General features: G+C 48.3%; 1 protein-coding gene across 5 annotated transcripts in view; it reads left to right on the top strand.

Moving 5' to 3' along the window:
• The window catches only part of LOC144948423 (choline transporter-like protein 4), a 60,769-nt gene that overhangs the window by 18,710 nt on the left and 16,323 nt on the right, over positions 1–25,736 (top strand). For 4 of the 5 annotated variants that reach the window (XM_078877870.1, XM_078877871.1, XM_078877869.1 and 1 more), the window contains exons 2-13: positions 4,451–4,499; positions 11,611–11,684; positions 12,157–12,235; positions 13,460–13,544; positions 14,766–14,882; positions 15,829–15,889; positions 18,351–18,477; positions 19,868–19,951; positions 21,805–21,917; positions 22,391–22,522; positions 23,594–23,693; positions 24,531–24,623. In XM_078877870.1, the coding sequence (XP_078733996.1) occupies positions 4,451–4,499; positions 11,611–11,684; positions 12,157–12,235; positions 13,460–13,544; positions 14,766–14,882; positions 15,829–15,889; positions 18,351–18,477; positions 19,868–19,951; positions 21,805–21,917; positions 22,391–22,522; positions 23,594–23,693; positions 24,531–24,623 (1,114 nt within the window). The remainder of the gene's footprint in view (positions 1–4,450; positions 4,500–11,610; positions 11,685–12,156; positions 12,236–13,459; positions 13,545–14,765; positions 14,883–15,828; positions 15,890–18,350; positions 18,478–19,867; positions 19,952–21,804; positions 21,918–22,390; positions 22,523–23,593; positions 23,694–24,530; positions 24,624–25,736) is intronic. The other variant, XM_078877872.1, reaches the window with a different exon arrangement.

Raw genomic sequence — 25,736 nt, 5'->3', positions numbered from 1 at the left:
CGTCCCGACAAAAATAGCAACAATAATTACCAAGCTCTTTCTCGTGGACGCAAGAGGGTAATGATTGCGTTCTAATTGTTAACTTTGCTGCGTCTGGCTGCTCCTCTTGGGAGACTTGTTAATGCTTGAGGACTGATTAGTGAAATACAGCCAACAAAACAACCGCTTATTCCACAGTCCCCAAGCCGATGATTTTTACCCGTGAAAGAACGCTTTGTGCCGCTGAGAATCTACGACTCCGCGTTGTCCGCCCACATTTGCCTCGTTACGACGCCATTTCGTGGAATAAAAAAACACACTGCTGAGTGAGTCACTGAAAGTGCCGTTTAATGTAGGATCGCTTTGTTAGAGCCTCTCGGCCGAGTGGCTGCTCACAGAAGCTGATTCAGAGACACCGAGACACTCCGAGTGCGCCACGGTGGCGAGATGTTAACTACCTCGCACGATATGCAGGAGGTCGTGGGTTTGATCCTGACCCTGACTCTTGTATATTTAGAGTTTGCATGGTCTCCCAGGGGTCACGTGGATTTTTCTCCGGGTCCTTTGGTTTTTCACCTCCACATTTAGAATCAATGTGCGTTGAGATTATTTGGCTGCTATAAATTACCAGATTATAAGCCACTTCGTTGAGCTATCATGAGACTTACCTGGTAAAATAGTAACGTTTTGACCTGCGTTTGGAAACAACAAGTTTCAAACAAGACACACAAATTTAAAAAGCACGCAACCATTGTCATTGTGGGAAGAAAAAACCCATCGGCATTTCTTGACCGCACTCTATCAGGAAGCATTTCCTGTCCCCACTCATGTCTGAACGCGTGTGGACAAGAGAATTCCGATGGTATTTTGCATTCACACCAATCACCATGTGCTTTTTTACGCATTTTTGCGTCTTGTTTGAAATTAAAGGCCTGCACGCAACAACAATTGATATTGGGCTTTCACGACAGTTCGAAAATAGTTCAGCTCAAGCAACCGTTAATTTTTTTCCGATTCACTGATTGCAACGTGATGAACTTTCTGAAGAGGAAGTAATGCAAGATCATGCCACTCAATGTTGATAAGATGTTGATAAAAGTGTTTAATGTCGATGAGGGGTCAGTGAAGTAGTGTGGCAGGGTGGCGCAGTGGTACAACACTCGTAATAGAAACACGATTGGTAACGATCACATATTTCTTTAATCGGACGCAACATTCGATCAAGAACTCAGAGCCGCGTGGAGCCTTAGCTCAAGAAAAAGGGACCTAGGTTCGATTTCTGACTTGGGTACCTTTACATATGGAGTTTGTATGTTTTCCCTTGGCTCTGCATGGGTTTTCTTCAGGTTCTCCAATTTTCTCCAATAATCAAAACAATGCAATGCCATTGGCGTTGGCCAAACATCCCACTGGAGCAGGATTCTCCTGAAAAATAGTCTTGAGACTCAGTGTGGCTTACCTTGGTTAATAAACAATTATTATTGGAGCCTCAGGAGTAGTTCTTTGGTATCAACTTCTGAGGGCTTTGACACGATGCCGACGTCAAACAGCTCAGTGCGGGGAGCTCTGATTAGAGATGTCTTCATCCCGTGACAAATTGGCAACAGCACAAATTCAAATGCAGATGGGCTGAGAACAAAAATTTATTTTAAAAAAACGCCGTTTAAAAACAGTGCTCTCGACTACTTGGATTGTAGGTTTTAATCTCCTTAAGAGCCTTGCCAAGCACAAACACGGTGGGTCTATTTGCAATAAATTGCCTCTGCCCTGCGCTCGCAAATGCCTGCAGATATTTGCGAACAGTTCCACAATTTCAAGCGCACATTTCAGCGACGTGGGTCAGCTAGAGTTGAATTGTGGATGTAATTACCAGCGAAATGTCGCAATACTCAAATTGTAAAATGTTATGGATTTACTCTCCAACACACTGGGTGGGCTGAAATAGTCCACTCATTTCACGTTTTGTTCACGTGACAAACATTACTAATTGGCTGTGTCGAGTGGTGGCGAGTTAACGACACGTTTATATATTTACGCGATCTAGCCCAAAAAACCGTTCATCACGAAGGGAGACAATGCTCATCCAATGCCACGGCGGTGTTGGATGTACTCAAACTCACCTTTCCATCCACGCTAGGACGATGGTGCTGTTTCGTAGATATAGTGTCAGTCAATCAATCAAGTTTTTATTTTCTATAGCACTATTTCGTGCAAAAGATGCAATTCAAATTGTTGTACAGTTAAAATAAAACATTGTTAAAAGACTAAATCGCAAGAACAATACAAGCTATTTCCATACAAAAAAAATTGCATTATAATAAATTGCTAGCGAAGGCATATACAAAAAAAATAGCACTATAAAATAATTTTAAAATAAAAAGTACGTTTTTCGATTTAACTTAAAATTGCTTCATGATTGCAAAGCCTTGAGATCCCCTGGCAGGCTGCTAAACAGACGAGGCCCACGAACACTGAAGGCCGTCGTCTTCTCCTTGAGCTTTGGTCCTGGCCCTTAGGACGACTAAAATACCTGAACCATAAGTCAGGCCACTAACCTTTCCATAAAAAAGCCAGTTTTCAGTAGCTCAAAGTGATTTCCTGCTCAAAATAAGACATTGTTGCTCATCTTCCATTTACAGCCCTGAGCCAGTTGTGGAATTTCCACATTTTTATGGTAGGAGCGAGCCTATCCAGAGGAAACACTGCTTACTTATCCACAAGGTGATACTAATTTTATTGACCTCTGGAGAAATGATGGGCTAAGTTATGCCCTGGCCAGAATCTAACCGTTCCATTGTGAGTTGAGTGCTGTTCCAAGTGGGTTCACGTGACAGTGCAGATCTCCCTCGGTTTGAAGCTTTCGTGACTGCAAGGATTCATACTCTTAGGTTTTTTCGGTAAAGTCACGTAGGTAAAAATAAAAATAAATAAAATAAATAATAAAAATAATAGAAATAATAAATCACGACGTTTCGGAGGCAACACAAGCTTCCGTCTTCATGTGGAACCGTCACAGTACAATTGTATTTTTTCTATTATTTGTATTATTTATTATTTATTTTTCACCTACGTGACTTTACCGAAAAAAACCTAAGAGTATCTCCCTCGGTGTTTATCATCATCGACATCATCCCAATGAGGCCCATAAAATACCTACCGCTTTGTGGAAGTCGGCAGTGGCTGTGCAAGGCTTCACCGGCCACCCCAGCGAAGATGAAGATGACCTGGAATAAGAGTCCTGTTACGCAAGCGTTTCCCAACGCGGCTGGCTGGCTGACCGGGGGTGTGAACGCCCGAGAGGGGGGCAGCAGGGGGGGGGGTGCAGCGCTGGCTCACGGAGCGCTCGAGGAGCCCCAAGGGTCTTGAAGCCGCCTCCGAGTGGCACACCGAGTGCCACTTGTGCCGCAGCGCACACGGTACACAAGGGGTGTACATACGCACGCGCAGAAACACGCGTACAGATGCTGTGGATCTAATCCACAGGGCAGGGTGGCTGCCTGGATAAGAGGTAAAAGACAAAGGTCCCCCCCCGTGTAGCCTTAACAGACTATGAGAACAGGTTTTCCACTTTTTTTGGTAACAAAACAGGTGTTAAGATGTTAAAACACTAAAACTGAAACCTTTTACAAGGAATCATGTCTGCATTAACCACAGACTATTCGAGCATGTGCTGTTAGCACGGTACACAAGGGGTTGGGTGGCCAGCTCCACGCCTGGCCGCCTTTGCCTCCCCAGTGGCGATGTATACACACCACACCAGGTACTCATTTGAGGCTGAGTAGACCTAGGGGAGGCCCAGGACCGGTTCAGATAATCGTCACCGGTGTTGGCCGTGAGCGAGAATCGAACTCGGGTAGCCGGGTTCGTAGTGCAAGCGCGCTAACTGCTACACTACCGCTCCCCATGCAGTGACGATTATCTGAACCGGACCTGGACCTGTCCTAGGTTGACTCAGCCTCAAATGAGTACTGGTCCCGTTTGTGTAAGCATCAGCGCTGGGGAGACAAAAGCCGCCATGCGTGGTGCGGGCCATCATGGGTTCTACTCGTTAACTGAACTTGCCCCAACAGTCTGTTGAGGCTATATGGGGGATGTTTGTCTTTGTAGTGTGGGGGGGGGCGGGGTGCTTATTGATAATAATACAGCAATAATCCCAGGAAAGCCACACTGAGTCCAAAGATTATTTTTCAGGAGGGTCCTGCTACATTGGGATGGCTGGCAGACACAAAATGACACTCTATATGTGGAGTTTAGCTGTGGGTTAATATAAAAAAAACCCTGGAGAAGCACCGAGAAACCCCACGCAGAGCAGGGCGAGAACGCACGGATCCCACATAGACGTTGACCAGGTCAGCGATCGAACCCAGGTTCTTCTCCCTACAAGGCGCAAGTGTGACAGGCCTACTGCCCTTTTCTCGGTTGAGGCTCCGCACGAGGTAATCTCGTTGTGCTCTGTGTGCTGTCTCCGCAGGGGTACCGGTCAAGTATGACGCAACGTTCCGTGGACCCATCGCCAACAGGTACGAGCTGAACTTGGCGTAGACACTGGGCCAGGGCTAGGGTTAAAGGTCGAGGCTCGGGTTTGGTTCGCCCGACAGAAAGTCGAAGTCATTTCCTGCTCAGCTGAGCATTGAGGTGATGCTCATCTCGCTATTACTGTCCTGAGTCACAGTGGTGGACATTCCACGTTCCTATGACGTGGCCGAGTCTACTCAGAGGACAATCACTGTTTACTTCCCCACCTTTCTGCTTGTGAGTCCGGGGTTAGGGACTTTGTCTGGGTTAGGGTCAGGGCAAAAATAAGATTTAGAGTTACCGTTAAAGTTATGGTCATATGATTAGAGTTAAGTTAGGGTCAAAGTTAGGATTAACATAAGGGTTGTTATGGTCATGGTTAAGGTGAGGGTTCAGGGTTGGGTTATGGTTAGGGTTAAGCTAGGGTCAGGGCGATAGGGTTTTTGTGTCAGGATTATGTTTAGTGCTGTGGTTAGTTGCAGATATGGTGTTGTTTAGGGGTTATGTTTTAGGTGTTAGGTTTGAGGGTTAGGTTTAAGGGTTAGGTTTGAGGGTTGGGGTTTAAGGGTTAGGTTTGAGAGTTATGTTTAAGGGTTAAGTTTTAGGTGTTAGGTTTAAGGGTTGGGTTTGAGGGGTTAAGTGTAAGGGTTTGGTTTGGAATGAGGATTAGAGGTCAGACAAAGTGTCTCTGAGCCCTTGTCTCACACCCCTGAGTTCAAATCCTGCTCGTGGCTCAACTCAGCCTCTTTTAATCACCTCTCAAGGGTGGATAAAATAAGCACTCAGTTGCCTTGTGAGTGGACTCGTCCCAGTCATACCAATGTGGAATTTCTACCACAAGCCCAGCCACTCAAGTCAGTTGATGGCTCTGAGCCAGTAGGTAGACATTCCTAATCCCTCATGGCAGGGACCATCGCTGCGGAGATGGAGCGATGAGAGGAGTCCATGCGCAGGACCGAGCCGGATGACAGCAACGCTGGAGCGCGAGGGACGGTGACAGCGTGGGGAGGTCTTCATCTAGCAGTGGATAGAAAATGGTCGATGGTGGTGGTAGTGGAAAGGACCATTGTAACCAAATATATTTACTGTACGTGCATAAAACCCGATTGACAAATCAACCTCTTCTTCTTGGTTCTTTCGGTGAAGTCACGTAGAAGGGAAGTAATAAAATAATAAAATAAAACATAATAAAATAATTCTCACGACGTTTCGGCCACAACGCAAGCAGCCGTCGACAGCCCTGGTCTTCACCTGAGGACGGCTGCTTGCGTTGTGGCCGAAACGTCGTGAGAATTATTTTATTATGTTTTATTTTTATTATTTTATTACTTCCCTTCTACGTGACTTTACCGAAAGAACCAAGAAGATGAATTCCTGCAATCACGAAAGCTTTAAATCGAAATCGACCTCTATCAATGCTGCTGAAAAGGGATAGAATAGCTCCCTATGTGGGCCTGGCAGACAAAATTCCTGAAATGTTCAGGGTGGGTTTGGAAATAGCTTTCTCTTTGCCCCGTATTTATAAACTCTGTTAGCAATGACCCGGGCGAAGAGCTACCACTCGTCGAGGGGTGTACACAGCAAGCGCACACAGAGTAAACAACAACAACAACAAAGACAAATATTGAATAAAGGTTTTTGACAAATGCTGTTAGCGAGCACCTATTAAGGCCGGCACAACAAACGAGCGGTCGATGCGGCTAGTATCACTCACACACACGCACGTGCAACAACAGTTGGCGTTCGACACAGCGTGGCAATGACAACAGCCGTAATGCTTGTGCCAGACTAGGTACACTTTAGTCTGCGTGAAGGGGTGACGGCTCCCTGTTAGCTCACAGGACAGGAGACCGAGGTGTTATCGGTTGACGGAGTAAAATCATTCTCACGACGTTTCGGCCACAACGTGACTTTACCGAAATAACCAAGAAGAGGAGCTCCTTAGGTCATGGTTAAGGTGGCTTCATTCATGACGCGAGCGCTCCCCCATCCACAATCACACGCGGGATTCGCTCTCAATTTTAACAACTTGCAAACAATCCCCAAAAATCGGGGGCCCAGATGGAAAATGTGCGATGAGTCTGATTTGTTTCAATTAATTTCGGATTGATCCGGAAATCGAAAGTGATAGCCATCACCGATGTTGGCCGTGAGCGAGAATGGAACTCGGTTTGGCCAGGATCATACGCTAACCACTGCACCGCCGCTCCCCACACATATACAAAGGCCCCCACCCCCCATGTAGCCTTTTAATAGATGGTTGGGGCAAGTGCTGTTAGCCGGTACCTATTTGGCATACGCCCACGGACACACACAATGAGTTGGCTGCTGCCTCTGGGCATGTCACGAGTATTCATGAAGCCTCCGAGGAGAAAATTCTAAACCAGCCGAAAATAAATACAGTAAAGGGCGCATGCACAAGAAACAAAACGCCACACAATGCCGCGCATGTAAACACAATAAACAGGCATAGCCAATTGAAGAAACCATAAATATTCAATGTGTTGGCACAATTCGAGAGTTGTGTAAACATGTGGTGTATACGGGGTTGTGGATTACAATAATAAAAATATCCAGACCTTTTGTAAATCCACTGCTGGATGAAGGCCTCCCCACGCTGTATGGGTGGCGGGGGTTGTTTGACCATACTTCACCATTATGGTCAGTGTGGGTCGATGAATTGCATTCCTGGGATGGGGGAGGGGGGGTCAGGGATGAGGGAAGGATGTTGGGCCAGTACCAGTTTGGATATCACTCGTCACTCATGTGAGCCGTGGCTATAAATTGTACTCAAGCCAGTGGGCTTGAAGTGCATTGCAGAGACCACTCCTCAAACATGGCCAAAAAAGTCTTCGGACTCATCTTCTTGGTTCAAGCTTGGTGGTGTTCATTCAGACGCTGTCTTTCCGACAGACCTGTTCTTCACCTGAGGACGGCTGCTTGCGTTGTGGCCGGAAGGTCGTGAGAATTGTATTATGTTTTATTTTTATTATTTTATTATTTCCCTTCTACTTGACTTTACCGAAAGAACCAAGAAGATGAACCCTGCAGTCACGAAAGCTTTAAATCGAAAAGTCTTCGGACCCTGTGTTCCTGGGATTATTGCTGTTTTGTTATCAATGAGCGCCCCCTCCCACAGAGGCAAAGAACCAACATTATAGCCCTAACAGACCACCGCTCAGCCTTATCTTTTTGTTATTTACTTTGAACCTATCTACGTGACTTTACCGAAATACCCAAAGAATATGAACACTGCTTCACCTCTTCCACCAAATATGCAAGAGAAACATCTGACAGGATGATGCAAGCCACGCATTTGGCTGTGGTGTCGTAGACGACCGGCGTGGTGACGAGATGTTAACTCCCTCGCCTGGCCTACAGGAGGTCGTGGGTTCGATCCCGACCTGACGCCTGCTGCTGTATAGTTGGAGTTTGCGGTGTCTCTCTCCTCGTTGTTGCGTGTATTTTTCTCCGGGTCCTCTGGCTTTTTCCCTCTCCATTTAGAATCAACGTCGCGCGTTTCGGGTATTTGTCTACGATACATCACCACGTGATAAGAGCCACTTCGTTGGGCTATCATTTGTGGCCAGGTCGCTTCTGAAAAATAGCTATATAGCTCAAAGCGCCTTAACTGGTGAAATAAAAACATATTTTAGTTTGGTTATTAGTCGCGTGCCAGCATTCAAATCGACTCGCTAACTGCACTTGGCCCGGGAAAGTGTGTTCACGGCTATACGGGGTATCTTTATATTTGTTCTATTTATATAGAATTAAACAATATTTGGTGATGCTACTCAGTTGGCAGCGTTACACAAGCGCATCGCAAACACTCAACACCTAAGTAAACAACGCTGTCTTAATATAACACATAAACAGAGGCCAGACATCGTCTGGATAAGAAGACCCCATCACTTATGATTTAAGTTCAAACTCCAAAGATGATTGGGAAATCATCATCATTATCACCACCACCATCATCGCCAGCCCCACCTCCACTCCATCCTCATCATCACAAACGACGTCATCATCACCATCACAAACAACATCACCATGCCCAACTGCAGTACCACTCTAGATTATAATCACACGATCACCATCATCCTCATTATCAACTCCATATCATCACCACCATCAACAGCTGCTATTCACCACTAAGTTGCAGTGACGTCTCCACGACGCTTGTGCCAAGCTAGGTGCACTTTGAGTCCGCATGAAGTGTCGAAGGCTCGCTGGCAAGAGGTCACGGGACAGACCCAGGTGTCATGGGTTGACTGACTGATTTCTCTGATTTCACCAGGATAAACAAACATTCTGATTCTGACTTAGATAGTTGGCAGATGCACCACCTGTGATACCTGCTGCGTCAACTTGCTGCATTTTATCCGCCCGGTGCCCCGCTCGTTGTTGTGAGCGTCGCTTTCCTGCCGTCCGCTTTTGTTGGAGGGCGACTGCCTCCAACTGCCCTGGAGCGTCCTTCACAAACAGACACACACACACATCACATCTGCGCGTGTACAAGTACAAACACAGACCCAAGCTTCAAGTTGATTTTGTTTAAACAGGTGGGAAACTCAAAAAGCCAGGATGGGTCTCATTTTCAAGAGTGACCTGGGGGCATGAATCTGCTAGGAGGGGGTGACGATCGCTATGTGTAGTCCCAATGGGCTCTGGACCCACAAAGTGGCCTGTGTCTCGTGCACGCGAACACACACAAGGCGTGCCCACAGCACGCAACCCACGCCCACTCGAGACTCGCTTCTCAAAGCAGTGGAAACACGCGACTGGTGCTCCAAACAACTGCCCTTTCATTGATCCACGCGAAGCCAGCGGAAATCAGTCTTGAGTCGTATTCATAAGGTCCGTGAGTTCATATCCTGGCCCGGTTTCAACTCAGACCATCATCATCAGCATCATCCGCATGAGGTCAGATTCCCACCTTGTGATAAGCCAAATAGCGATCGTACGGAAAGAGTGGGGCCAGCCGTAGCCGCTGTGACATTTCCACTCGCGGCTCAGTGGCAGTGCTATAGAAGCAAAAGCTCAAGGTCCCAAGTGGCTCAAGAGCCTAGGATTTAGGAAAAAATGTTGGTGTTCAGCAAACATCTGTGTGCATGCTATCTCGTGTCTTCTACCACGACAGGTACACATCTTTGGCTGACACATCTCTCATCTCACGACATCTCTGTTGCCTGAATCACTCTTCTCTCAGCCACGCCATCTCTATCTCTTCGTCTACATATCTTCTACGCATGTCACTATATGGCATCTGCTGTCTCTATCTCGCCCGTCGTATCATTACATCCAGATTCTCTCAACACTTTCTTTCATCTCACTTGGAGTTTATAAATTGACAAGAGGAGGACACAATCGTTTCCGCTTAGGGTCGCAAATGGGATAGCAGCACTGCAGAGATGAGTGTTTTGCAAGGAATAGAAAAGTAGTCGATATAGACGGGTGAATATGCATTGTAGGGTGGGCAGGGTGGCTCTGTGATGACACTCGTGCCTCACAGAGAGAAGAGCCTGAGTTCGATTCCCCACTTGGGTGCATTTCTGTGTGGAGTCTGGAAGTTCTCCCCCTGTTCTGCACAGTGTAAGTGAGTGGGTGAGTGTGTGTGTGGAGTTTGTATGCTCTCCGCCTGTTCTGCACAGTGTGAGTGAGTGAGTGGGTGAGTGCGTGTGTGGAGTTTGTGTGTTCTCCCCCTGTTCTGCACAGTGTGAGTGAGTGGGTGAGTGTGTGTGTGGTGTCTGTGTGTTCTCCCCCTGTTCTGCACAGTGTGAGTGAGTGGGTGAGTGTGTGTGTGGAGTCTGGGTGCTCTACCCATGGTTTGCATGGGTTTCCTCGGGATTATCAGATCCCCACCCTCCCATAGCTAACACTTCACATACACTGTACACAGTATTGGCCAAACATCCCAATCCAGAATCATTCCCTGCAAATTACTCAATTAGGGTTACACATAGCAATATTTAAAAGTTGGCAGGATTCTCCTGAAAAAAACAAAAAATGACTTGGAGAAGATCTGCAAAGAGGAGTGGGACAAAATCCCTCCTGAGATGTGTGCAAAGCTGGTGGCCAACTACAAGAAACGTCTGACCTCTGTGATTGCCAACAAGGGTTTTGCCACCAAGTACTAAGTCATGTTTTGCAGAGGGGTCAAATAATTATTTCCCTCATTAAAATGCAAATCAATTTATAACATTTTTGACATGCGATTTTCTGCATTTTGTTGTTGTTATTCTGTCTCTCACTGTTCAAATAAACCTACCATTAAAATTATAGACTTATCATTTCTTTGTCAGTGGGCAAACGTACAAAATCAGCAGGGGATCAAATACTTTTTTCCCTCACTGTATATTTAGAAACATGCGTCGATATTATTTAGACGATTATCCCGCTATGAATGTCCCGAATGAGGGTGCCACTTTGTTGTGCTATCAATTGTGGTAATCAGATCGCTTCTGAAAAATAAGTTAATAGCTCAGTGGGCTTTGTCTGGTAGGACGGGAATGGCTCAGCGTTGTATTTGTGTGTGTCTGGGTGATTTGTTTACCTTCATTGCACCTTGCACTACTGTCGAGTTCTGTATTGTTTGTTTTTGTAGCGTTCTGACCCCGTACCGCTACTGGACATCTGTGCAAAAAAACTTGATGGCTCATCGGATTCCTCCAGTATAAATATTCTGAAAAAACCAACAACATTCTGATATTCTTGGTTCTTTCGGTAAAGTCACGTAGAAGGGAAATAATAAAATAGAAATATGAAACAATCGATTGCAACACAAGCAATCATCATCAGGCGTGAAATCCACTTTTTTCAAATTTTCTTGCTGTGGATTTCACACCTGATGATTATTGCTTGTGTTTCAGTCGAAACGTCGTGAGAATTTTTATTGTTTTTTATTATTTTATTATTTCCCTTCTACGTGACTTTACCGAAAGAACCAAGAATATGAATCCCTGCAGTCACGAAAGCTTTAAATCAAAACATTCTGATACATATATATTTACCGCATGCGTGTGGCTGTAAGAATGGGGTCCGTATTCCCGAGTCTTTGCGCTCAATGGGTGGTGATGGGGTGGTGGTGGGCACTGACCTGTCGCCCTATCTTCGCAGGAGCTGCACGGACATCATATGCTGCGTGCTCTTCATGGTGGTGATCGCCGCCTACATCGTCTTGGGTCTTCTCGGTGACGCTCGCACGCGCGGAATCAAATTGGAATTCATTCACTTTATTCATTCGTGTTGGCGGTTCTACATGCACACACAGAGGCCGCTTCTCCATCTGCCAGGGTTAAGCCCAGCCAGGTGGTTTCCTGCCACACGTATGAACACTTGCTAATGGAATTTTGTCGAACATCCCACCCATTGTAGGACCACAGAGCTTGGGAAATTGTCGACGCTGGCTCTGGCTGCTCTCCCCGCTCCTCCTTTTCCTGCTGCTCGTCAATCATTCTCTCCCTCTCTCTCAATAAATCAAGTCTTTATTTCTGTAGCGATATTTCGTGCAAAGGATGCCATTTAAAGTACTGTACAGATTTAAAAAATAGTTAATTGACTAAATCACAAGAGTGAATGGAAGCTGCGCCTGTAAAACGTTCTGAAATTGTTATTTAATTACGGCACAATCATTGATTCGTCGTCCCCCACTTGTCCTCTCAGCCTGGTTGAATGGAGATCCTCGCAAGGTCATCTACCCGACGGACAGCCAAGGGAACTACTGTGGCCGGGGAAACTACAGGTTTGGACGATGCGACGGCATGTCACCGTCAATCCGCACAAAGCTCCATGACCAAGTGCGGAAAAGCCACGCGGCTCCGCATGGATTCCGTGACGCTTTCCAAAGGCCCGTTTGTTTTGTGGAAGTATTTAATTGGAAGCAGGTGTCTGGGCAAAATGTGTTCGCATATTTGCAATCACTGGACAGTATTCCTTTTTTGCTCTAGTTATTGCCTCCAAATTTTCGGGCAACGTTTTGACCAATGAGTGAGACTCCCCAATAGCAACACCACTTTCACGTTGGGTCATCTACGGCGGGTAACCCAATGCCGGGCACTGCCCCAGCTCGAGGCTGCTTAGCCTCTGAGATCTGACGAGGTCGCGAGAATTCCACGGTGATCTGTAGCGGTCGCTCGCTGGTGGGGGGGTCCCCACTAGAGGGAGCTCTAGAGGGCCCCAGACCTCACAGGGTCACATCTTGACTTATAGCTTTCGTGACTGCAGGAATTCATTTTACAGGGTCATTTTGCAATGCCGTGTGACACGCTGGCCAAACGGGATTGGAATAGTACCCACACTTTACAACACCAAAGACAAATATCCCCCGTATAGCCTCAACAGACTGTTGGGGCAAGAGCTGTTCGCGAGCACCTATGAAGGCCGGCAATGACACACGAGGGGGTGGGTGGCCAACAACATTACGCCCGTCCGCCTTTGTCTCCCCAGTGGTGATGTTTACACACCGCACCAAGTACTCATCTGAGGCCGAGTAGACCTATGGGAGGCCCAGGACCGGTTCAGATAATCGTCACTGGTGTCGACCGTGAGCGGGAATCGAACCCGGGTCGCCGGGTTTGTAGCACAGTGTGCTAATCGCTACACCACCGCGTCTCCACCACCACCAGACGCGACCTGCTGATGCAGTCGAACCCATTTAAGCTCCTGGGTGAGCAAAGATTCGTGCGTATTTCAGATATTCCTCAATTTGTCAACTGACAGGAGATCGAATTAAACCAGCGACCTCCTGAAATGCAAGTCCAGTGTGCGGACAGTTACACCCATGGCAGCGTCCCTGATATAATATATACGATCAAAATTACAACTTGTGTACAAACGTCCATTTGCTCTCGTCCGTTGTGCGATATGAACGCGCACAAAGCGGCTTGACGCTGGTAAATTGCCGACCGTGACACCACTGTGGTGTATCACAGTGCTGTTGTTGTCCCTTTGTGCGTTTTCTTTTCAGCGACAAGCCCTTTCTGCTCTACTTTGACATCTTCAAGTGTGCGGGCAGCGCTGCGCTGCTCAACTTCAACTGCCCGACCACGCAGGCGAGTGGCTTCCCTTGCGTGCCGGTGGCAGCTCGGGGTGGGTGGTTCACAACTTTCTGGGTGCGATGGGCGATTTGGAAAAAAAATTCGGCGACTCCGGAAGGGGGTAGCTGCTCGTTCGATAATAATGTTCACGTTCCGCTGCTCGTGCCGTGGCCCAGCGCGTCACTGCGATGTCGGGTTGCCACCGGATTTTGACCCGGACGATCCTGTTGTTAGATCCTTATACCCCGGGATACCAAATAATACAAATTGGGCCGAGGCAATGAAATATTTTATTTCTGGGACACTATTTTTTCCAGGGGTGTATTTAACTCTGCGACTGGGATACCAATCGATCCGAAATCAGTGCCACACTCCGCGATGTCGAAACGCCAAACATTGGCATAAAAAAATCCGTTATCGAAAAATTAAACGTTGAATAGTGCATCGTGTACAGCTCGTCGAGGTGACTGCATCACGGATATTATGCGAGATCCAGGGTGCTATGGAACCCCGGGGTAACGCCACAAGGTTCATTTTGCGTCTGTGTTCGGGTGGCAACGGTTGACTTGTACCGAGATCTGGTACCGGTAGAGTGTTTAACTTCATTATAGTCGACGACTGAACAGTTTTGATGAGAGACCTGGGCGGGTTTAAAGTTTGGTTGTGGAATAAGCGGCAATCCTCCTGCAGTGGCATCACCAGGACACCTCTGACCATAACTCTAAATGTGTTTCCTCCACCCCCGCCCTCTTATCTGAAGTTTCAAGTTCATTTCGGACAGTCGAGGACACAAAGCCTTTGTACTATTTTGCGAAAAATTAATTGGCCGTTGTTTGGCCCACACATTCGTATCACGGACGAGTCACAAATACATGTGATGGCCATCTTATGGAATCGTACAAATTGGATCTAAATCCCACGTTGATGCTAAGGTGTCCTTCCCCTGCGAATCGTCACCATTCGTATAATTTGACATTTTATCTGAGTCAATTTTGCCGTGACTCGTTTCAAAAGTAAATCGTCCACAGTAAATAGATTTTGTTTCCACACTGTTTATCATTTTTTTCGTAGTGCGGTTGTTGTTGCTGCTCTGATTTCTGTTTTCTTCACCCCTTTACTTTATTTCTGCGTTATTACTTTTGCCATGTTTAGTGATCCAGGTCACTCTTGCAAATGGGACTCACCTGGTGAAACAAAAATCAACTTGAAACTTGTCCTGCTACCCGATCGATGCAGATATGTGTCCAGCAGTGCCCAAGGGATTTCTGGGTGGTCAACATGATTCAGCCTCCATCCCAAGCTTTCAACGCTGAGTACTGCCGCCCGGGGTTCAACCTGGCCACCACCAGTAAGGTCAGTGTCTCCCTCCGGTACGAGCAATGCTCCGTGTGACTGCCGTGGCTGGCTACCTCTCTCAGGCGTCTCTGAGCCGGTGGGTTTGAGTGCTGGGACTTTATATACAATCGTGTGTGTGTGTGCACGTGTGCACGTGTGCGACACGGGTTCGATTCCCGCTCACGGCCAACACCAGTGACGATTATCTAAACCGGTCCCGGGCCTCGCCTAGGTCGACTCAGTCTCGAATGAGTACCTGGTGCGGTGTGTAAACATCAGCACTGGGGAGACAAAGGCGGTCGGGCGTGGTGCTGGCCACCCACCCCCTCGTGTACTGTTCCGGCCTTCATAGGTGTTCGCTAACAGCACTTGCCCCTACAGTCTGTTAAGGCTATACGGGGGATATTTGTCTTTGTATGTATGCTGAACTTCTTTTGCACCGTACGTCGCCAACTGTGCTAATCGCAGGTGTTGTGTGTGGGGATCGGTGATGTAGCTGTTCGTGTGCTGCGCTACGAACCCGTCGACCCAAGTTGGATTCCCGCTCACGACCAACATCAGTGACGAATATCTGAACCGGTCCTGGGCCTCTCCTAGTTTCACTCAGCCTAAAATGAGTACCTGGTGCAATGTGTAAACATCAGCACTGGGGAGACAAAGGCGGCCGGGCAAGGTGCTGGCCACCCAACCTCTCGTGTGCCGTGCCGCCCTCCATAGGTGCTTGTGAACAGCACTTGCCCTCAAGGCTATACGGGGGGGTCCTTGTCCTTTGTGTGTGCATGTGCGTGAAGCAGCAGTGGGGAGCTGTGGCGCAGTGGTCACCCACCCCCGCGATGTGCCATGCGGGCGCCCTGACGAGGGGGCTTTGTGGGGCATGAGCGAGCGCCACGTGCGTTCAGTGTGCGGCATCACGGTTTTGTCAACGATTCACCAACTTGACCGAAGGTTCGCGCCCCTATTCCAGACGGTGCAGCAGATCCTGCAAGCGGAAGACTGCGCCGGGTTTACCGTGCCCAGCAAGGATCGTGAGTATCACGTGGATCACCCCATCATCGCCGTGGCCCCGTCATTTGTCCATTGCCGGATAAAGGCCCCCCCCCCTCATTTTTACGCCATCCGTCGCGTTCCCGTGACGCTACGATAACCGTTACGCTCCCTCGTGTGAAATCCGGCCTGCCTTTTTTTTACGATCCGCACATCGTCGTAGCTGGCGACGTGCACTGGTTGAAGAGATGCTTTTCTCTGATGCTCTTCTCTGGGCACGACGGAATTCTGCTTTTTAAAAATAATTTTGTATATCAGATCGGTGAGAGCGCTTCGTCCCGTTCGCATTCACCTTCGTGTCACGATCGTTCGGATTCATTGGCAGAAAAATTATAGACAGAGAGTACACGTAATGTTAATCTCACTCGTAATAATAATAACGGTCATTTTAAACAAAATCCTGCCTCCTGAAGCCAGGAAACCCCTACATGTCATTCCCAGTGTGATAACACAGCTGATGATATCGATGATGTCACCAAGACCCCCAACTATAACCTCCCGTCCAGAGGCACACGCGGGAACGGAGAAGAAACTTCGTTCCAACCATTTCAATGTTGTCCGGCTGGTCGGTAATCGAACCGATAATCGGCAGAGTGATCGATTGCTTAGACAATCGTAGAGCCCCGCTCGTGTGCTTTGGTCTGCTTACTTCTCCTAAAGTGAGCAGCCTATGAGCCCTGCTCAGAAACTGTGCTCAAAAATGTGAAACCACTTCACTCATTGGGGATATAACCCACCTACTCTTAGGTTTTTCCGGTAAAGTCACGTAGGTAAAAAATAAAAAAAAATAATAGAAATAATAATAGAACTAAGATAATAAATCACGACGTTTCGGAGGCAACACAAGTCTCCGTCATCAGGTGGGACCGTCACAGCCAGATTTACTGTATCAACATAACCCACCATCATCAACGAGTCCTGGCTCAGTGACAGAGCCACCACCTGCTTTCAATCCTGAGTCTCACAATTGAATCCAGGTGCCGCTGACAGCCACCCGTTATGAATACCAGGTTCGCAAGCCTAGAGAGTTAATAGCCTCAACCCTCTCGCCCCCTCCCCTCCAGCCCCATCACTGCGTTTGCTTACGCCGCCATGGTTTGCACTATTCCAGCCTTGAGAATGAACCCTCAGTGTCTGATCGCTTTCTCTGCGTAGCCGCGGCGGACGCGGCAGGCGTTGCGGATGTCCCGTTGCCACGCGTTTCTCGTGTGGGCGGTTAAGTGGTCCGGGGGGGACGGATGGCGGTCGGATGCGCGACGTCGCGCGCGATCGAGTCGCCCGATGAAGCTGGTTGTGATCGCCGGCCAAACGTCGTGCTCAGGTTGTAAATGTTGTGGGGTTTACTCTCCCAACACACAAGCGGTGTGCTGAATTAGTAACTTGCTGGCACGTGCTGTTTACGTGACAAACCTCACTAATTGGCTGTGGACGGGCGGTGGTGGGTTGACGACACGTTTGCATCTTCGTGGGTTATTTCGGTAAAGTCACGTAGAAGGGAAATAATAAAATAATAAAAATAAAACATAATAAGATACAATTCTCACGACGTTTCGGCCACAACGCAAGCAGCCGTCTTCAGGTGAAGAACAGGTCTGTCGGAAAGACAGCGTCTGACTTGATTTGACCCAGACTGTCTTTCCGACAGCCCTGTTCTTCACCCGAGGATGGCTGCTTGCGTTGTGGCCGAACGTCGTGAGAATTGTATTTTATAATGTTTTATTTTTATTATTTTATTATTTCCCTTCTCCGTGACTTTACCGAAAGCTTTAAATCGAAACATTTGCATTTACGCGATCTAACACAAATTAACTTTCATAACGAATAATGTTGATTCGCGAAGGCCTTACTACGTGTTCAATTGAGTCGCTCCTACTTGGTCATCTCGGCGACCAGAGACGAGAGCCCTGACCGTGCAAATGAGCAAATAGCGACAACATCACGGCCGGAATTGCGAACGCCGCGCGATTTCGCGAGCTACTCGAGGTATCGCGGCAGAATCGTTCCGAGTGTGCTGGTGAGAGTGAGAGGGATGATATGAGAGAGACAGAGAGAGAAAAACACAGCGGGAATAACGATAAACCCAGTGCCGGATTATCCTAGTAGTACAAGAAGCTGCATAATGCTACGGGCCCAGCACTTTTAAGGGCCCGCGCTAAATGCTTTCAAGCTATCAATTCCGATTCAGTGATGCCGCACTTGCTCTATTACTATAGTACGATACCGCCTTCAACTTTTACGGATGACTGGGTGTTTAAGGTTAGCAATTTGTCGTATTATCTGGCTGTATAGCAATTGAAAAAATACAATAACTTCACTATGCAAGTAAAAAAATTCGTGTTTTATTATTTCCGTGCGTTTTAAAAATGTTAGTGCCCCTTTATAGCATATGCCAACAGGCCCCGCATTCGCTTAATCCCCCTCCGCGTGTCTCCCGCCCGCAAGTCGTGAACCGCTGCGTCCCCGTGCTGCTGAGCGACGCGTCGGGCGGCAACGTGACGGTGAACGGCAGCAGCAGCGTGCAGACGCCCTCCGGCACGGTGTCGGCACAGGCGGTGCAGGAGGCCAGCAAGTAAGCTGGCGGGCCGGGCAGCCGCGTGAACCGCGGCAGGGGGCGGAGGCACGAGCCGAGGTCCGTCACGGACGCGGTCGGAGCGAGCCGCTTTGGCCATTGCCTCGGTGCTGCGTTCGCCGCCGGGTGAATCCGTACGCGTGTTTCGTTTCGTTTTTTTCACGGGTTCTCGCCGTTGTTAGTAAGATGGCCCCCCAAAAAAAAATGTTCAAGACCGTGCACCTCCCCCCACCACTCCTCCCTCCGACCCCTCCTCTCCACGACCACTCTTACCCCAGACATACCCGACTAAGGGGCCGTCCATAAGTGACGTCACGCACCTATTGGGGGGGGGGGGGGTGGTCAGACATTTGTGACGATGGGGGGGGGGGGGTTTGAGAAATGTGACGTCAGAATGCTCAACTTTAAATAAATATAGACAACACGTTCTACTTAATTAAATAGACTATTTAATAAATGTTTTCTCCTACAACATCATATTGCAGCGCCACAATAAATACGCACTACAACGACAAGAGTTTCAAGCGATTTGAAGCATGTTTTTTTTTTTGGGGGGGGGGGGACAGAGCTTTGTGATGTCATATTTGAGGGGGGTCTGACTTTTTGTGACGCCGTGTGACGAAGGGGGGGAGGGCCAAAAATAGTCCAAAATCGCGTGACGTCATTTATGGACGGCCCCTAAGGTGGCCCATCTATTTGAGTCTTTTATTCTGTTGGAATGTTTCACTTCACGTGGACAATCGCTCCAAGTGGAACCTCTCGTTTGGAAGGGTGTCCAGGGTGACGATTGAAACACGCTACGTAGCAATGGCACCGACAACTCACGTAGACCGTACGCATTGATTCGACGAGCATCGCACCCAGTCAGATACATAATAAATACGTGAATAATTCAAATGTCACCTTGCACAGAGGTCACATGTCCACACCTCTATGCAACACGGTGTGAGCAAGGCATTGGTTTCATGTCGTGTGACAGTGTGTTTGTGCATATGAAGAAGAATTTAGCATACCAATGGGCAATGCGTAGGAGGTGGGCGGAGGGGTTTCAAAGTCCCATTATGGTTTTGGTTCAATGCTGTGTTTCCGTGTGTTTTGTCACCACAATATTTATCCTGCACTGTATCCATGCCACAGCCGTGTGTCCCACGTCAACCGGATCGGCCTCTGCCTGTCGCAAAAGTTTGTTGACAAGTCCCAGACGGTCGAAATTGGTCCGGAGATTCCTTGCTTGCACAAATGCAGCTGGATACTATTCGTCTGCAAAGCCAACAAATGGATGGACTAAGTAATACAATGGTATTTTATACGTGGAGAAATTGTGGATTATAAATTATTTTTGAATTTTGTCATAATAATAATAATAATATTGTTTTTATTTTTGTTCCAGTTACTTGGCCGGTGTGTTGAATGCTCGTGACCTGGGAATGAAAATCTTTTCTGATTTCACCAAGTCCTGGTACTGGATCATCATGTGAGTCCACTTCATTGCTTGATCCCCTGCAGATAAATGTCGTGTTTACGTATTACAACAATCATGGCACGGTGGTGGCTAACGCACGTGGCCTGTAATCCGGCACCGTGGAGACATCGTGGGTTGGTGAATCACTTCACGGATGTTGTGAAACTCCCTTCCCGTGGGCGTTGAGGTGCTATACCCCGGCTTGCCAGGAGACGGCGGTACAGCACAACATGTGAACTGAACCTGGTGTATGTACGCATTTTTAACTTCTTTCGCACCGTATGTAGCCAACTGCGCTAATCGGAGGTGCTGTTCTGCCTCTCTGGGATAGAGTGTTTCCCCCTTGCACGATTTAGTTTTCTCCGAATGCTCAGGTTTCCTCCCACATTCATTAATGGTAGCCGCGGTGGTAAGATGTTAACTACCTCGCCTGTTATACAGGGTTCGATACCGACCCTGACACATGTATATTTGGAGTTTGCATGTTCTCCCCGTGGTCGCGTGGAGTTTTCTCCGGGTCCTCCAGTTTTTTCCCTCCACATTCAGAATCAACGTGCGCTTAGAGTAATTTGGCTGCAATAAATTTCCACGTGATGAACGCCACTTCGTTGAGCCATCATTTGTCGCCAGGCCGCTTCTGGATAAAGAACTAAAGAGCTCAGTGGGATTTAGCTGGTAAAATAAAAGTAGTAGTGTTTTTTAATTGGCAGGTAACGCCTTAATATAAAGGATCGCAGAGCTTAGGCAATTTCTGGTGCCCGCTCGTCCGTGGATCCTCCTCGTGCTTCTTGAGTCGTTTTCTCTCTTCGACAGCGATCAAACACTGCGCGCGTTCTAAGTCGAAATTATGTTTGTCGTCAACAGCAATAGAAGTAATCGGATTAACCAGAAAAGCTTCGCCGAGTCATGAGATTAATTTTGCAGGAGAGTCTTGCTTTGTGACGTTTGACTGATTCCTATGTTGGAGGAAAACTGCAATTTTGCAGCAAACCCATGGATATGAAGAGATTCAACTCATAGGTCTGCCATGCAAACAATTTGGCATTGGTGCACAAGCACAATTAACAACAATAACAACAACGCAAACTCAACACGTAAAAACATAAGTAATTGGCGATGCTTTAGGCAGCGGCTCTTCTTCATAGCACACAAAGACATTTGTGTTCTGGTTCACACTGCAGGTGTTCGTTCCTTCGTTTCGTTCGCTTCTCAACCCGCTTGTCCTGATGTGGGTCGCGGCGGCAGCGTGTTGAGTCGAGCGGTCTACACCTCCCTTTCACTGCCGACGGACTCCAGCAATACTACACTATACACTACTACACAATACACTACTACACTATACACTACACTATACACTACTATACACGACACTATACACGACACAATACACTACACTACTATACACTACACTATACAACACTATACACAGACTCCAGCTCTTCCTGGGGGCATTCCCAGGCGTTCCCAGGCCAGCCGAGCGACGTCCCCCCGCTAGCAGCAGCAGCTGGGCCGGCCCAGGGTCATCTCCCACTGCGGCTGTCGTGAACCACAAAACCGCGCACCATCCTCTGCAGAGCAGCGGGCGCGAGAGATCCATTGACGCCATTCGTAAAGAGGAGGCCACCGTGATCCAGCGTCACGTGACGGTCCAAGTTCTACAACTGACCCGCAAAATGACCCCACTGGGACATCGCTCCCCCTTCTGGCCCCAGGTCATTCACGCAAACGAGACTCATTTTGGTCTCGGGCTAAATTGAGTAACCTTCGAACCAGTGAAGCTTGAACTCTTCTGCTAACGACGACGATATTTACTGCTGATCCTGCTGCTGCTGCTGATGATGGCGATGATTAATATTCCTCTGTAGATGCCTGGTCATCGCTATGGTGGTGAGCCTTCTCTTCCTCCTGCTGCTCCGCTTCACCGCCGGATTCCTCATCTGGGCCATCATCATCGGGCTCGTGGGAGTCGTCGGATACGGTACAAAACACGGACGGGAATTCTCCGTCAGCACCGGGTCTATCGGTACAGCGCCGCGCAGCCGTCTACTGACTGCGATGAAGTTCCACACAGCAACAGCGGTGCAACGTCTCGGTACAAGTTCGATTCCTGCCACCCAACGCACAGGCGTTGATTCCCGGAGAAATCTACCCCAACCTCAAGCCCTGAACCCGCTTTGGGAGATTCATAATGCCCGAGTTGAGCACACAGATGACCTCGGTTGGACAACCACTCAGAACTGTACCAGACCAATGTTGTTATTATTTATGTGGGGCCTTCGATGTGGAACTTGAGGACAGCCCTCACCCCCTCAACCACCACCCTCTCCCTTGCCAAGTTTCTAGATCCGCGTGTGGATGAGCGCAGCACCTCCGAGCCCCTCGCTTCGATCCCCAGTGCACTGACGGCTCCCTCCCCCTCCCCCCCCTCCCCCCTCCGCCCCTCCCACACAGGGATCTACCACTGCTACCGGGAGTACGACAACCTGAAAGGAAAGCCCGGAGCGGATCTCAAGATCACAGACGTCGGGCTGCAGACAGACCTGTCCGTGTACCTGCAGTACAGGGACACGTGGCTAGCGTTCAGTAAGGGTTCAGCGCACCGATTCCGTCACGCGCTCAGGACGCAGATCCCGACGCGGGTCACGTGCTGCCGAGTCACGGTCAATGTGACTGTGACACACCGTGTGGCTTGCGTGCTTGTGACACACGTCACACAATCACAGCACACACACATTCTCACAGCGTGTGTGACACCGTGTCACTGACTGTGCCACTGACTCTGTGTGTGACTATTGCTCCGTGACGTAGGAGTGTTTGTACGTATTTTGAACTTCTTTAGCACCGTACGCAGCCAATTGGAGGTGTGGGGGAAGGGCGACAACGTTGACTGCGTCACTGTGATGCTGACACATTGACTCTCTGGAACTGGCGTTGATTATACACTGGTCAACACACTTTTTCTGGCATAAGGAATTCCAACGGTTTTAATGTAATTTTGGGGTGCTGATTCCAAATCTGGCATCAGTTTTTGTCTATCACATCAGGTTTTTGAGATATCAAATATTGCATTTTAAATAAAAACTGCAGAAGAAAAATATGAAATAAATGTGGATATCTACATAAAATGATATTATAAACACACTATCCTAAAAATACAGCACCATATTTTAACACTAAAGCAGTCACTGACTCGCAACAACTTGCAATCATAAGTGACAGATTTAATTTCGGGTAAAATCAATGAAAATGGGGTATGCCGATAGCATAAAAATGAGATGTGATAGAGCAAATCTGAGATCAGATTTGGAATCAGCAGCTGCAAAAGTCCAGGCCAGAAAACAATGTTTTTTTTTTGTTGACCAGTGTGTCCTTCGATTTAAAGCTTTCGTGACTGCAGGGATTCATCTTCTTGGTTCTTTCGGTAAAGTCACGTAGAAGGGAAATAATAAAAATAAATATAAATAAACATAATAAAATAATTCTCACGACGTTTCGGCCACAACGCAAGCAGCCGTCCTCAGGTGGAGTGCAGGTCTGTCTGTGACTTTACCGAAAGAACCAAGAAGACAATGTGCCCTCGCTATGTGATTGTGACCTTGACTCTGTGACACGCACGTTGACTCCGTGTGCTGCTGCTGCTGCTGCTGAGCGCAGTGATCGTCCTCGCCGCGGTGGAAGCGCTCATCCTGCTCATCCTGATTTTCTTGCGCAAGCGACTGCTCGTCGCCATCGCGCTGGTCCGCGAGGCGAGCAGGTGAGCTCTCCCTGCACAAACACAGGAGACCCATACAGCCTCCGCAGACTGTTGGGGCAAGTGCTGTTAGCTGTTAGCGAGCGCCTATTGAAGGCCGGCACGGGCACACGTGGCGGTGGGTGGGCAGCACCACGTCCGGGCCCCTTTGTCTCCCCAATGCTGATGTTTTTTGCATACCGTGCCAGGTACTCATTTAAGGTTGAGTTAACCTAGGGGAAGCCCCAGGAATGGTTCAGCTATTCGTCACTGATGTTGGCTGTGAGCAGGAATTTAACTCGGGTAGACGGGTTTGTAGTAAAAGAGCACCGGCTGCTAACACTACCACTCCCCACACACACGCACGTGCGTGTACAAAGACAAAGATCCCCAGTATAGCCTGAACGGACTGTTGGAGCAAGTGCTGTTAGTGAGCACCTACGAAGGCCGGCACAGCACGCGAGGCGGTGGGTGGCCAACACCACGTCCGACCGCCTTTGTCTCCCCAGTGGCGAAGTTTACACACCACACCAGGTACGTGTGATGTTGACTCGAAATGCGGAGGAAAAAACCGGAGGACCCGGAGAAAAAAACCACGAGACCACGGGGAGAGAGAGAGCGACACGCTAACTCCAAATATACAGCAGCAGGCGTCAAGGTCGGGATTGAACCCACGACCTCCTGTAGACCAGGCGAGGTCGTTAACATCTCCTAGCCACTGTGATGATGATGAGAGAGACACGCTAACTCCAAATATACAGCAGCAGGCGTCAGGGTCGGGATCGAACCCACGACCTCCTGCACACCAGGCGAGGTAGTTAACATCTCACCCTCCTCTGCGTTGTCTTCCCACCTCGCCAGAGCCATCAGCTACATGATGTCGTCGCTCTTCTACCCGCTCGTCACCTTCGTGCTGCTCTTCGTGTGTGTCGCCTACTGGGGCATCACCGCGCTGTATCCTCGCCAGCAGCGCGGACCACGGCGGTGGCCTTCTTCGTTTGAAAAATAAGTAATATTTAAAAAAAAAACACGCTTTCATGAAATGTACTAGTGATGGCAGAACTCCACGACTCCAGGAAGTGTCCCCGAAGCTTGCCATAACGTAAGGGACCGTGGCCATTTACAGCCAACGTCAGTTTACCGTGGACAATTAGAGCCAAGCCGAAACATAACATATAAAAAATTACGTTTAAAAATATATATTTTGTATTTTTCATGATAGAATATAGTATTGTCATCAGTATGACATAAGTATACCAAGTTTGCAGTCGATACCACATTGGGAAGTAGGTTAAAATTGAGTTGCAAGATTTTAGGATACAACAACGACAACAACAACAACAGAGTGAGTTAAATAAAAGCGTGTAATAATAAAACAAAAAACTCGTCGAGCCAAACCGTGCCATCGGAATGAGATAAGAGCTCTGCGTGCATCGCTTGAGTCATGGTGGACAAGGTCGGTGGAGCGCGTGCGCGTGTGTTCGCCAATTCTTGCAGAAGTTCGCGGTTCAAGCCAGTGGCCGCCCTGGTTATTACTTCGGGGCTATTAACCACGACGAAATTCGCGCTCGTCCGCTTCACAGTGGACGTTAGAGATCCCGTGTGACGTCGTTTGTTAGGGTCGTGGTCCAAACGCGTCAGATACAAACAAATCACACCGCAGTTTACTCAAATAGGATGACACACAGACAGCTGTCGATCTTCCCTACTGGCAGACCGGGGCCCGCGTGCACGCCAGGTGCGAGTCGCCTCGTGCCACACAGAGACAGCTGCCACCGGGGGTGCACTTTCAAGTGTTTTTTTTCCTTCCCCCGCACCTCCGATTAGCACGGTTGGCTACATACGGTGCGAACGAAGTTCAGTACTGTATCCCGTGATGCATAGCTGTGAACCCATACGGTTTATTCGTATTCTTGTACGGGGATATTGAGTTTTATGGTCAATACGGAGTAACAGACGTTTTAATACGGGGGGAAAAATGTTGTTTATTTGTTTGTGTTTCTGCCTCGTGATGGGACTATTTAGAATGAACGTTGAGATTTTTCAGGGGGCATGGGGTGACCAATA

Source organism: Lampetra fluviatilis, chromosome 49, assembly GCF_964198595.1.
Source record: "Lampetra fluviatilis chromosome 49, kcLamFluv1.1, whole genome shotgun sequence".
Classification (NCBI taxonomy): Eukaryota; Metazoa; Chordata; class Hyperoartia; order Petromyzontiformes; family Petromyzontidae; genus Lampetra; species Lampetra fluviatilis.
This window is presented reverse-complemented; position numbering and strand designations above follow the sequence as displayed.